This window comes from Lycorma delicatula, chromosome 10, assembly GCF_047948215.1.
Source record: "Lycorma delicatula isolate Av1 chromosome 10, ASM4794821v1, whole genome shotgun sequence".
NCBI lineage: Eukaryota > Metazoa > Arthropoda > Insecta > Hemiptera > Fulgoridae > Lycorma > Lycorma delicatula.
In genome coordinates, this window is record NC_134464.1 from 42,150,566 (window position 1) to 42,165,236 (window position 14,671).

Consider the following 14,671-nt stretch of genomic DNA (forward strand, 5'->3'; position numbering starts at 1 on the left):
TCGAGAGTTCCAACGTTCAAATTCTAGTAAAGGCAATTACTTTTACTTTTATACAGATTTGAATACTAGATCGTAGATACCGGTGTTCTTTGGTGGTTGGGTTTCAATTAACCACACATCTCAGGAATGGTCGACCTGGGACTGTTCAAGACTACTTTCGTATATAACATCCTCTGAAGTAATCCCTTACGGCAGTTCCGGAGGCTAAACAGAAAATAGTATATACGAGGGTCATTTAATAATTAAAGATACAAACTGTTGTGGAGACAAAATAAACAATACGAGAGTTATGATACTTTAAGAACCATAAGTCGATGACAGTGTGTTAAGGATTTTCATATCAGTTATTTGAGAAAAATTGTTTTATTTATAATCTCAAAAATTCATTTTATGATGGCAAGTCTTCTTGATGTTTGCGAATTAGATTAATCCCGTGCAGTGATACGTTTTTTGCTTTCCGAAGGTAAAAAACCGGTTAACATTTACTCTCAAATGAAAAACCAATATGGACAATGCTGCATGAACGGCAGAGATTTTTACAACCGGGTAGAAAAATCTAAAGACGGCCGAACTTCAGTGACTGACAAGCACCGTATTGGTCATCTGATTGAAGTTTCTACTCCAGCATTTCAAACCGTGCAGAGACTCTCTCATACGTGAATACCGATGGATTATAGCTGAGAAATTATAAGAAAATGTCGACAAACTGATGACAGTGTTGTGTTATCAAGTTTATAGTGTTTAAAAGACGACCTCCGTTAAACACATCAGGGCTAGGAAATAACGGTACCAGCAGGAAGGTGAAGCTTTTTTTTTGACAGTATTCTAACCTGTAATGAAACATTGATTCACCACTATGAAGCGGTATCAAAAATACAGAGCACGAAATGGAAGAGCACAATCATCTGTCAAGAAAAATTCTAAACCCACAAGAAAAATCAAAATGACAATCTTTTGCTATATAAAAGGCCCGGTTTTTTCCGATTTTCTAGAAAATCAGTGAACAATAGACAGCCCGTTCTTGCGACATACTTATCAACAAAGTGAAGCCAACAGTGTTAAAGAAACGCCCTGGATATCAGTGCAAACATCATTCTGCTTCAAAATAACTTCCGGCCTCACACGGGTCAGATAACTCGGAAAACAATCGAAAAATTGCATCAGTGTGTATTACCTCATACCTCATACAGTACTGACTTGGCCCGATAGGATTTTAATCTGTTTGTTCCACTCTCAGAGGCACTACACGGTACCAAGTTTATTGGCAATGACGACTTCAAGAAAAATGTGTCTTCGATATCAAGACTAAAATTTCTTTACAGCAGACTTAAATAAGCTGATTCAGAGATGAGAAAAATCAATTAATGTTGCTGGAGATTCTTCTAAAACGTGAAAATGGTAAAGGCATTTATTAAAAATGGCAATGGATACATAGTAAGGACTTTTCTTGAAATCCAAAATATCATGATGAATTACACGAAAACAGTTTTGTTATTGGTCTTGATAGTCGTGAATTTTGTTATCCGTTTTTTTAATAAAAGATTATTATATTTTTCAAAAATTGCATATTTATAAATATAAATACTGATATATTAACGTTTTTAATTTAGTAATATCGGTCAATCTGCACGAATATTTATGGGTACAAACAAAGGATATTACAACCCATCTTTGTATCTTGAAAACTCGTTTCGATGTTTTAAAGAAATAATAAAAAGTCTATATATTTAAATCTATATACGAGTAAATATGATTATTTTTTTTGTCTTCAGTCATTTAACAGTTTTGATGCAGCTCTCCAAAATTCCCTATCTAGTGCTAGTCGTTTCATTTCGGTATACTCCCCAACATCCTACATCCGTAACAACTTGTTTTACATACTTTAAACGTTGCCTGCCTACACAATTTTTTCCTTCTACCTGTCCCTCCAATATTAAAGCGACTATTCCAGGATGCCTTAATATGTGGCCTATAGGTCTGTCCCTTCTTTTAACTACATTTTTCCAAATGTTTCTTTCTTCATCTATTTGCCGCAACACCTCTTCATTTGTCACTTTATCCACCCACCTGATTTTTTACATTCTCCTATAGCACCACATTTCAAAAGCTTCTAATCTTTTCTTCTCAGGTACTCCGATCGTCCAAATTTCACTTCCAAATAAAGCGACGCTCTAAACATATACTTTCAAAATTCTTTTCCCGACATTTAAATTAATTTTTGATGTAAACAAATTATATTTCTGACTGAAGGTTCGTTTCGCCTGTGCTATTCGGCATTTTATATTGCTCCTGCTTCGTCCATCTTTAGTAATTCTACTTTCCAAATAACAAAATTCTTCTACCTCCATAATCTTTTCTCTTCCGATTTTTACATTCAGTGGTCCATTTTCGTTATTTCTACTACATTTCATTACTTTCGTTTTGTTCTTGTTTATTTTCATACGGTAGTTCTTGCGTAGGACTTTATCCATGCCGTTCATTGTTCCTTCTAAATCATTTTTAATCTCAGCTAGAATTACTATATCATCAGCAAATCGTAGCATCTTTATCTTTTCACCTTGTACTGTTACTCCGGATTTAAATTTTTCTTTAAAATCATTACCTGCTAGTTCTATGTAAAGATTAAAATGTAACGGGTATAGGGAACATGGTTGTCGGACTCCCTTTCTTATTAAGGCTTCTTTCTCATGTTCTTCAATTTTTACTCTTGCTGTTTGTTTCCTGTAAATACTAGCAATTGTTCTTCTATCTCTGTATTTGAACCCTATTTTTTTTTAAATGTTGAACATTCTATTCCAGTCTTTTCTAGGTCTATAAATGCCAAGTATGTTGGTTTGTTTTTCTTTAATCTTCCTTGTACTATTAATGAGAGTGCTAAAATTGCTTCCCTTGTCCCTATACTTTTCCTGAAACCAAACTGGTCTTCTCCTAACACTTCTTTCATTCTCCTCTTAATTCTTCTGTACAGAATTCTAATTAAGATATTTGATGCTTGGCTAGTAAAGCTAATTGTTCTGTATTCTTCACATTTATCTGCTCCTGATTTCTTTCATATCATGACTAAAATATGATTAAAAATCATATTTTAATCATATTAAAAAATCAAAATTGGTATCCTGACTAAATAAAATATGATTTAAAATGAAAAATATATTTAAATTAAAAAATAAAACCAATTTTTCCATTTTTATACAATGTTTTTTTAACCTATGTATTAAATAGTATTAAAGCGACTCTCTCCGAAGACAGAGCATTGTGCTCTCCAAAAACCTGTGCGCCATCAGACGCATTCCTACTAGACCGAAAGGCACTAGAACCGAACGGCCTTCAGTGGTCAATAAACTGAAGGGCGCGTCGAGAGAAGGACGCGCAAATATATTTCTAATCTTCCAAGGAATAACCATGTAAAATATTTAAAAACACGATATATGAAGGATCGGAACGCAATCCCATACTCAGTTCATCTTAAAATAAAAATTAAAATAAATAACCGCCATTAAAACTTGAATGCCCGTCCGATAATTAGAAAGACTCAGCAGCAAGTGACCGATATCCAGGCTCTGGGATTAATATGGGGATAAAATATCCCTCCCGATACTCTTGTGTTCCAGAGTAATAAAAACGGCTGTAAAATTGCACGTAATAACATAAAACATCCTTATTTAATGTAAAATATCGATCTAGATTTTTATTTTAATTCTGAAAGAGATCTAAAAATTAACACAAACTGAAAACTGTAAAAAAAAAAGAAATGTGAAATATCTAAGCTATTTTATTTCAAAGTAATAATAATATATTTTTTGAAAATATTAACAACAGAAAAAGTTGTTATTTAATCATTCCTAAGAAAAATAAATAATATAAAGAAAAGATAATAAAATTTACAAAGTAAGAATAGATATAAAAGCGAGGTAGGAATTAGAGTAGTAACTGTATAAAGGAAAAGTTTATTTAACCTATTTCACATAATGAATAAAAAAAGAAGAACAACTGGTTGGTTGTTTATAACAAAGATGTTTAGAACACCTGTTAGTTAAAGAATGGTAATGATATACGTATATTATAATTATAAAAGTTTTCCTATAATGTACATTATTAAGTTAAAAAATAAAATATCTTATAAAAATGAATTGGATAATATGAAAATTAGACAAATTTACCATAAAATAACAAAGTATAATATAATACTCAAGTTTCAGTCATATACATTCATTTATATCCTTTCACCTGAATAAACATTTTATAATATTAGTTGTCACGAAAGAAGAGTTTGAGTTTAAAAAGTTACGAACCGTTGATAAAAATTTTATTTTATAGGCTGTTCTTCTTGAATATATTCTCATTTATTAGCTGTCATTTCTCTCGTCAGCTCCCCACTTAGGCCAGTTAATCATACAGGCTCATAAACAGAAATTCGGATTAAAGGTATCCAAAACTAACAGTTTATATTAAGAAAACCGGTTAATATAATTTAATAATCTTTTTTTAATAAACACAGCAAATCACCAAGTTTTAATGTAGGTTAGTCAAGTTCAATGTAAGCATTTTTATAGCCTGGTAGATACCTAAATTATAATCTAACTCTTGTCAGGTATTTAAGAACAACTTTGGAGTTATTAGACCAACAGCGTCAACAATTCTCAGTTTTAAATCGGCCAAATCTCGAATTTTTCTTTGATATAAACAACTTTAAATAAATCCCCAAGCAGAAAGTCCAAAGGAGTGATATCTGGAGATCTAGGACACCATACAGTAGGAACTTCCTCGTCCGATCAACATTCAGGTAAAGTGTGTTTCAAGAACATATCTCGATGAAAGTAAGGTGAAGAACCTCTTGTTGGAAACTGAGCCTGCAGGAATCTGAGGAACATCCTGACCCCACAGGGGAAGACACCCTCCATGTGACGGTTTCGATCGCCACACTACCCCTTCCGAACCTCGCCCTTATGGGTTTTACCGGAAGTCATCTTCAGTACCTCGGCAATGACATCTTTTAGTTAAGCCTTAGCCAGGATGCCTCAATGCGAATGCCAAAGCGACAGTCCCGTCGGTGTCCTACTAACGTAAACCCTAAACAAAACACATCTAGCCAATTCTCAAATAAGATTGAATGACTTTCTAAAAACGAAGAAACTGAACTCTACCTACCGGAAAGGTAAACGTGAGTTCGACACATACGAACTATAAAACGCAAGACAAAAAAAATAAAAATAAATAATGCAACAACAGTAATATAAAGAATAACTAACGAAAAACAAACAAATCTATAATCAAAAAGAAACAAAAACAGCAACGGTTTAACAAACCATAAAAGAAAATAACAATAAAACTTAACATAAACACAAAGAAGGAAAGTCCAAGCGGAACAACACACCCCTTCAGCGATCCTTTCTTTCATTCGGCCCGGCTTTTCCAATTAACATGAATATCAAGTATCAAGCCGACAAATGGTCCCCGTGCGCATCAAGTCATACCGAGCACATTCATATATCACACAACAAGCATCGTCCAACAATTCGCATTGGGGACACATATTTGTTCGCCAGGCCGAAATATTCTGACGTCTGCCTCGAAAAGCGTCGTGCCCATAAATAAATTACGTCACATACTTGTACGGGTCTACCCAAGAGGCGTCCCACAAATCAGCAATATTAGGGAAATGTTCATGAGTATAACGCCCACACTCTGTCTCATCCCATCTGGTCGCCACAGGGCGACACCATGCTGTACTATCTCCCTTATTTTCTCCGAAGTAAATTCACCTGACTTCTTAGCAACATAACGCTGTTGGCTCTAAGACGCAATCAAGTCTATCGGTTTCTCGCCTGCGATCACAAAGATCGCCTCCCGTGAAACTGTACAGTAACCACTCGATACCGTTAGCAATATAAGTCGTTGAGCCCGTAACAAAATAAACCGATAGCATGGCAGCTGGAATGGGACACCAAAACTAAGGGAAGATTCCTGTACAAGTTTATACGGGATCTGGGGGAATAGTATGCCTCGAGTTCGTTTTTAAGGGCAAAGGGTGCTCAGGTGCTCACCAACCACTTTAATTTGAACCAACATCTGTTTCGGTTCCGCCTGGCAGCTGATGAGCTGTGACTCTGCGGGGAGGTCCAGTCAAATGAACACCTGATGTTTGACTGCCCTGTTCTAGGGGGGGGGGGGGCAGTGACTGGGTCACCCTGGAACTTAGAAGTCAAGGGAAAAATTGGCCACTCAGACCAGCTGCGAGTCAATGTGGAGTGTGTTCCTTGATGCGGTTGCTATGTTCAACCACCATCAGTAGTTTGTTTAAGGGAAAGACTCCTAACGCACTGCTGTGGGAAGCTTACCTTGAGATACATGGCTGGCACCAGCCAATTAGGGCTCCAAGCGCTTTAATATGGAGGACAGGTACTTGCTGGCATTCAGCGATTTAGGCGTGGCAGCGAATTGCCGCCTAGACGAAATAAACTTTAATTTATGGATGTCATATATATTTTTAGTAGATGACGGAGTGCGCCTGCACATTTTAGTAAATATATGACAAGTGAGCGGTTGGGACACATAAGCCGATGGTGTGTGGCAACGCGCTTAGTCCACTCACGCTATTAGGTAAGCTCTAGAAGCTATTTAGGAAACTGGTCGCTAAACTGCTTCGTGGCTCAGTATCCGTTTGTGGCACAGACATTCGGTCTTATGCTATAGGGCGAGCGAATGGGGTGATGGCGGGAGAAATTCCAAGCAAACTAATCCCGATAGCATTTAAATTTTAGCCTACCCACCCAAACAGGCGCCGCATATAGCGGCATAATGCGGAACTCCACGGAATCAGATTCTATGGAATCTGAGGAACAGTGAAGTTCTAAACCAAGTCGAGGTATGTTTGTATGTATTTTCTCCATGAAAAAAAAAACGGACCGATGACGCCACTTTTGAGCCATCCTAACCAGACATTGACTTTCGGTGTGTTCCTTTCATTTTTGATAATTGTAAGGGGGTTTTCAGCACCCCAATTTTCACCCTTTCCTATAAAATCACAACTTGATCATTTAAAATTATGACTGTATCTTTGTATTTTTTAAACAAATTTAAAAAGTTATTTTATATATTTATTATCATAACTTAGTGATTATTCTCTTCAAAATAATTTAAATCCATGGGAATACTTCCTCCCCTTGAGCATGAGAGCCTCCAAAATGAAAAAAGATTTTTCGCAATTTTAAATCTTAAATGCTCAAACAAAAAAAGCAATGTTATAACAATAAAATAAATTTATACCCCTCTCCTAATGGGAAGCTCACAAATTTAAAAAAAAAATCATAATTTAAAAAAAATTACGATTTTTTTGAAATCAATTTTAGTAGATATTTTAATCATTAAAAATGTCCCCTTACGCATAAGCCTCCGAATTTTCAAAAAGTCAGCAACATGTTTTTCAAAATTATGTGATGAGAATAAAATAATATTAAAAATTTCGGTTATTGCTTTATATTTTTAAGCTTCAAAAATTAAAATTAAAAGATTTAAACAAAATCAAAATGGATTTATATGCACCCAGGTGATTCAAAAAGGACATCAAAACTTTAAAAGCATTTAAAGATTTATTGAGATAACTTATAAATTCGTTTCAGTTCTCATTTCATAGCAAATTAGAAGTTTTGTGACTCATTAATACTAAATATGACCACCAACGCTGCCACCAGTTTTGTTAAAAACGTACATGTTTACTGGTGCGGAACGTGCTCACTGTTGTTTTTTGGTTTCACTTTCTGCAGTCAGCAATTGCAGTTCAATGTAACTTTCCTACAGTGCGGTAGGAAGCCTCCTAGTAGGCATACAATTTGCTTTTGGCACCAAACCTTCGTTGAGGCAGGTTGTTCTTCTTTCAGGAGGCAGAAAAAACGTAAATGGTATCGTTTATCAGGACAAGCTTCAAAATTTTCTAATTCCTCAGTTAGACGATGATGACCAAGATGGACGCTACTTACTATCAGCAAGGCAGGGACCACCACCTAACTGCCGCCTAGAAGTCCGACATTTTCTCGATATTCGAATCCCAGGTCGTTGGATCGGTCGAAAAGGTCCAATTACATGGCCACCTCGCTCCCCAGATTTGACCTCGCTAGATTTTTCTTATGAGGTATCATTAAATATAGATTTTATGTACCAACTTTGTCTGACGATCTTGTTGAGCTAAGACTTCGAATTAACGCCGCAGCTACAGAGGTAACTCCGGCGGACTTGCCGGAGTACAGTCTGTACTCCGGCACAGACTTGTACTTGGCTACAGTCTGGAAGGAAATCGACTTCAGATGGGATGAATGTCGCATTATAAATGAAAAACATATCGAACCAAAGTAAATATCGGGTGACAAACTTGATGTGTTTTTCTATGAAATGAGACCTACATGGAATCTGTAAGTTATCGTAATAAATTTTTATACGCTTTTAAAATTGTGAAGTCCTTTTTGAATCACTAACTAGATTCAATTCATTTTTCCGGCTTTTTTGCCGGCTTTTCGATAGTGCAGGTCAAATATAGGTAAATAAAGATAAACTATGTTTATTATTAATTCAGTTTTCTTAAAATTTAAATTTTCAATCGCTAAAAGAAATATGCATTGATGTCGGTCAAACGTAACGCTCCGTCGTTACGGTCATTACGTTTTAGGTACTATTCATTAAATAAAAATACTATTCACAGTAGAATGAATTATCTTCATTCTATTGTGAATAGCATTTTATAATTTTAATTATTTATCTTTTATAATAAATAAATAGTTGAGTTATTGTTACCTGTTTCATTAATTGAGGATGATGATAAATGTCCTTCATTGCGTGCACCGTTAAGACGCATATCACCACCTCCACTCCACAGTTAAATATTAACTATAATCTTCAGATCCTAAAACAAAGATATTTCAAATATATACAAAATAGAAAAAAATAATTAATTTAATAGAAATACATACATTTTAACGGTATAAATATAAAACAAAAGTAAATGATATTTAATTTTTTCAATCGTTTGTAATATGAAATCCAAAAAAATAAAATATTAAATTATATTAATTCTTTCAATAAACAACGATATATTTTCATAAATATTAGCTGACAAAAATCTTAAAAAGAAAAAAAATATTACATTATCTTCATTATTGATTGCAAAAGATTCCATGATAGAAAACGCGCATCGCATGAATGGAGGTCACCACATATTATAAGATATTTATCGTCGATAAATAAACTAGCATGCTACATGTACATAAATATTATTCCAAACAGTAAACTATTAACCTGGATAATGTTTAAACTATATAATTGAATAATATGTAGCTGTGGTTTATATATTAACATGGCAATAAATATGAGGGTAAAAGAGGAAAAAAGTAAAAAACTTAATTAAATACAGAATTTGGTACTTGTTTTTATTGCATCTCGCCACTTTATTTGTGCAACTTCTTTGTCAAAAAGAAAGTATTAAATTTATTATTATAATGTATTAAACAAAAAATATGTTTCTCAGCGACCGAAGCGAGCGTGTGTAATGTTTTTTAGATTTTTTTTTGTTTAACCTCCGCGACCACCGTTAGGTATTGCTTCAGAGAATGAGATGAATGATTTGTAGCGTGTGTGAAAATGTCATGCCTGACCGGGATTCAAACCCGGGACCTCCGGATGAAAGGCTACGATTCGCGCCACGGAGACCGGCTTTTAGATTACGTTGACTGAAGAATCGTACGTATATCAACATAACCAAACCAAATATAACCTTTCTTTCTTTTTCCTGTTTAGCCTCTGGTAATTACCGTTCAAATAATACTTCAGAGGATGAATGAGGATGATATGTAAGAGTGTAAATGAAGTCTTGTACAGTCTAAGTTCGATCATTCCTGAGATGTGAGATGTGGTTAATTGAAATCCAACTAACAAAGATCACCGGTATCCACGATCTAGTTTTCCAAATCCTTGTAAAAATAACTGACTTTACTAGGATTTGAACGCTGGAATACTCAACTTCCAAATCAGCTGATTTGGGAAGACGCATTTACCACTAGACCAACCCGGTGGGTTAAACCAAATATAATCTAAGTTTGCTAACATCATATAATTTGCGTTAAATATACGAATTATTAATAAAATTAACTTGTTATCGTATCGCCACTTTTTTAAGTTTTTTTGGTGACAAATGTTATAAAATGAGTAAAAATATGTATTTCAAATGATATTACCAAGGAATTACATGATTTTCATGAGTTCTCCATCCAGTTATACGCTAAGAGTGTAAATCTTTGATTTAAAAAACTTGTTAGTATGTTACTTGAATTGTTACTGGTAAGAATAGGCAGATATGCATACTGTATACATCATAAAAATGTGGGATTTACCAAATACCGAAGAAAATGAAATTTCATTTTTACAAGAAAAAGGTCTTTTGCTGATATTCCGTAAATGTAAAAAAAAAAACACACTATGACTTATAATTTTAAATATCAACATGCATGAATAGAGATTGTAGAAAAGATTTATATTTACACAAAGATAATTGGTTCGAAGGAAGTCGGCGCAATCTTTGTAAAAATCATTAATTTATATACTGTTGGTGCTATGAATTGACTAGTGTAAAATAGTGTGAACGTAAATTAGAAACGGGACAAAACGCTACAATCATTTGGAATAGTTATATGAGAGAAGTTTGTGTTCAGCCTATTCAAAATAGAGATATGTTAGAAATCGAAGGACGAGGAATGATAGAATAAATTTATGAAAGTTTATTTACAAAAAGGAAAAACAATCCTGGCAAAATATTACCGCAGCAGTGTCTTTTTGGTGGGTGGCATTTTTGTCGTGAGATAAAGGAGTGTTTTATAGAAATAGTGCTTGATCGATCTACTGTAATACTGTTGAATGTCGTAAAATATTCGTTCTCAACGTGGGTGATAACGCCTGCTTATGAGCGCTGGAGGCCTTCAGAGGGGGCGGTAGAAGGCCCACAGAAAATTGAGGGCGTTTAGGCAGTCTAGGAGGGCAATGGCTAATTAAAAAAAAGGGGGGGTAAAAATGTTTTCCTGATATTTCAAACTAAAATTAAATAACTACTAGTACAAAAAATTAAAGGGGCACCTATATTTTATGATAAAAAATGATTGTGTTCTACTACTACTTTAACTTTCCAACCAAGAGGCTTAGAGGACGAATAAAAAAAATTAAAGCTTGAATACTCTACTTTTTGAAAGTATACTTCAGATTAAAAAATTAATCAAATTAAAAAAAAGAGAATCAGGTTTTAAAAATTTGAAATTTTTTCTTTGTGTTTGATCGAGCGCATGAGGGAAAACAATTTTGAGTAAACTGCATTAAAATCGTTTAAAAGCTTAAGACATTAGCTTTAATTTCTTAATTGTATTGTATGTGTCTCTATGATTTTTCTGAATATAAAAAAAATTACAATTGTATCTATATTGAATACAATTGTAATCTTTTTGAAAGCAATTATAATAAAAATATTTCCAAAAAGATTAAATATGCATTTTAATTGCTCTTATTTAAAATGTAGCTTTCAACTAAGAAATAGCATACGCCACATTTAACAACAATAATTGCAACTGATGTTTGTAAGAGCGCATTTTAAAAACTCAATTGCAATTATTATTTTTAACAGATGGTAAGTTTAAACATTTTGGGGGTGCTAAAAAATTTGTGATTCTCAATCTGGACGGTGGGCGAAAAATTCTGTGAATCAATGTAGTAAAACGATGAATTAAAAATGGTACTAGTATATATTATGACAGCTGAAGAGCGTACCAGACTTCCACTATAGAAAAAGAAGACTTTCATCATGCTAAAGTGAATCACAAATATAATTTTGTAGATCCAAAGACAGGAATTCACACTCAAAATATTGAAAAATTGTGCGGTTCTTGGAAATGGAGCAATAAAGAACATTGTGGCACTCCTCGTCATCATTTGGAGAGTTATTTCGCTAAATTCATATAGCGTAAAAATATTGGAAACGGCAAAAATATCTTTAATTCTATTCTCAGTAACATTCACGAATTTTATCCTCTGAAAGTGCGATATATTGTGTTTTGTTTTGTGGTGTTTATGAATTCATACAGTATTTATGAGGTGTTTATTGTTATTTTGTAATTTTTATTTTTTATTAAAAAATATACTTTTTCCAACTTAAATGTTATTATTATTCATATTCTCATGAAATCTGAAGAAATTGTATCAAAAAAAGTGGCGGTGGGATAACAAACAAATACCCAACATTTTTTTTTGTTAATAATTGTTATAAATAAACTCTGAATTAGCTAAACTATAGTCTGATATGGTATAGTCTGAATGGTATGCAATTTCCCGGAATTGCATAGAATTTTAATCTTTCCTAATCATGACGTTAATTTTTACATGTTGATCTTATTTATCTATTAACATATTTTATTACCTAAAGATAAAATAGACTATGAAAGAAAAAGGCGCGGGGATCGCGCTTCCGCGAATCGGGTTATTTGATAGTTGAGGCTTGTAAGATGTGGTAAATGGTCGTGGTTGGAAGAGGCCGTACGAAGGCGATAATAGGTTGTGTAATTACACAGATGGAAATGTCTGCCGAGGCATTTGCATCAATGGCATCCGGACAGCTGCCAAACTGATGTCTGTGTTATTTTATCAAGTTTAGAGGATCTGTTGGGGCAAGTTACAAAAATAAAATTACAAATAGCTTTTTTTTTGCCAAAAGAATATTGGACTTTATTTTTAACAGAATGAAAAACAAACTTTCAATCTTTTCTTTAAAGCATAACCTTAAAAAATTAAATGAAATTACGAAATAAACTTAATTTAATCCTGTACTGTATTTATACAAGGATATCAGCTGAATCGACATATCTGTTATAATATTAAATGACAAATACATAAATATACATTTTTCAATTAATTATTTTGAAAATCTTTTGTATTAAATACGAGTCTAAAAACAGTTTAAAGAATTAAATACATTGTTATTCAAACTACAAGATGGAATACAAAAGCAATAAATATTACTAGAACAAATCACAATATTAATAACAAAGAAGTCCAAAAACATAACTTCACTTCAGGAGTTATTTTCTTTAGATTAATTTAAAAAAAGTAATATGAATTCAGTTCATGAATAAATAAGAATTAATCTCTGCACTTAACAAATTAAATTAAATTAAATGATAGAGTCACTATTTGAAAACATTTCAAGTAAAAACGTAATTTACTCTCAGCAACTGACTTTTAATGAACAACCAGAATATTATTAATAATAGTAATCATTAATAACATATAAAATATGTCACACATGAAAAATAATAACACAACCTTTACTTAAGCCACCTTTCATGACTACACTTGAATGAAGAAATTGTTTTTAAGCCAATCTTGAATTTCAAATTCATAATCTACAATTAATTGAGTATTTCACTAATTTTACTAATAACACAACTGTTTAATATAATAAATAATGAATAATTTTAATTTGCCTTAATCACACATTATTTTGTAAAAATGAACTCGTGAATAAAGTAGACATATATACATACAGTTTATCCTTGGCGTAATCTACAGTGGTGTATCAGAAAATACAGAGGTAACACTTTGTTATAACCAGTTTGGAAAGATCCTGCTTTGATGAATTTGGCTGGTTTTTAGTAACTGAACCGACGAATATGAATGCACAAAGGCGATGAATATGAATGCACAGAGATAATGATCAGAAACGATGGCCAGAGAGACGATGGTCTGAGAGAGACAACGAGAGAGTGACCACAACGGGAGACTGCTGAGAGTGACGAAGATGTAAAAGTGAGGTAAAGTAGAAGTGACCTGACACTAGTGGCGAGCCGGCTTATATAGGGTAAGTGGAGCCGAGTGATGTCGATAGAAGCCGGGTCCATCCGAAAGGAGCTGTGTGAACGGTGAGGAGCCGCTAAATCGTCAGGCGCCGAGTGAATCCGAAAGGAGCCGAGTGAACTGCGACGAGCCGCTAAATCGTCAGGCGCCGAGTGCATCCGAAAGGAGCCGAGTGAATGTAACATATTTACGTTTAGATCTTCTTCTTTATTTTATTTTTTTTTTAAATATTATGCACATGAAATAATACAGAATTAAATTTTAATAAATAATCAATACAAAAGTCATGAATAAAAATCAACTGAGCATATATTTATATGTATTTTGAATGGAATGCATTAATTTCAGTGTATGAAAAAATTTCTTATTTATAATTAAAATATTCATTAAATCGAAATACTGTTAAATTTTAGATGAAAACAAATCAAATACCAAACCAGTTGAATTAACTTAAAAACAGCTTTACGCAATGGCGTAAACAGGATCTAAAAGACGACTTCTGGTAAAACCCATCAAGGCTATGTACGGAAGGGGTGGTGTAACTACTAGGATCGTCACAATGCAGAAGTCTTCCTCTAAGGGAGTCAGGGTGTCTTTTGCGGTTAGGTCAACTAAGGAACACGCAAATAGATTTTCTTCTAGCTTCTTTTTCTTTCCTTCGAATATTTTTTTTCCGCGTATTTGATCTTTCTCTCTTCCGACCATTTCATTTAGATATGATTTATTATTTCCACATAGTTTTAAATTCAATTTCATGTGTTTTTTCTCTAAATATCTTTCATTCAATATTTTTTCTTTC

At 33.4% G+C, this 14,671-nt stretch overlaps 1 protein-coding gene across 4 annotated transcripts in view; it reads right to left on the reverse strand.

The window, feature by feature from the left end:
* The window catches only part of LOC142331723 (echinoderm microtubule-associated protein-like 2), a 422,423-nt gene that overhangs the window by 307,590 nt on the left and 100,162 nt on the right, over window positions 1-14,671 (reverse strand). For all 4 annotated transcript variants that reach the window (XM_075377770.1, XM_075377764.1, XM_075377766.1 and 1 more), the window contains exon 2: window positions 8,785-8,893. In XM_075377770.1, the coding sequence (XP_075233885.1) occupies window positions 8,785-8,845 (61 nt within the window). In that variant the 5' untranslated portion in view covers window positions 8,846-8,893. The remainder of the gene's footprint in view (window positions 1-8,784; window positions 8,894-14,671) is intronic.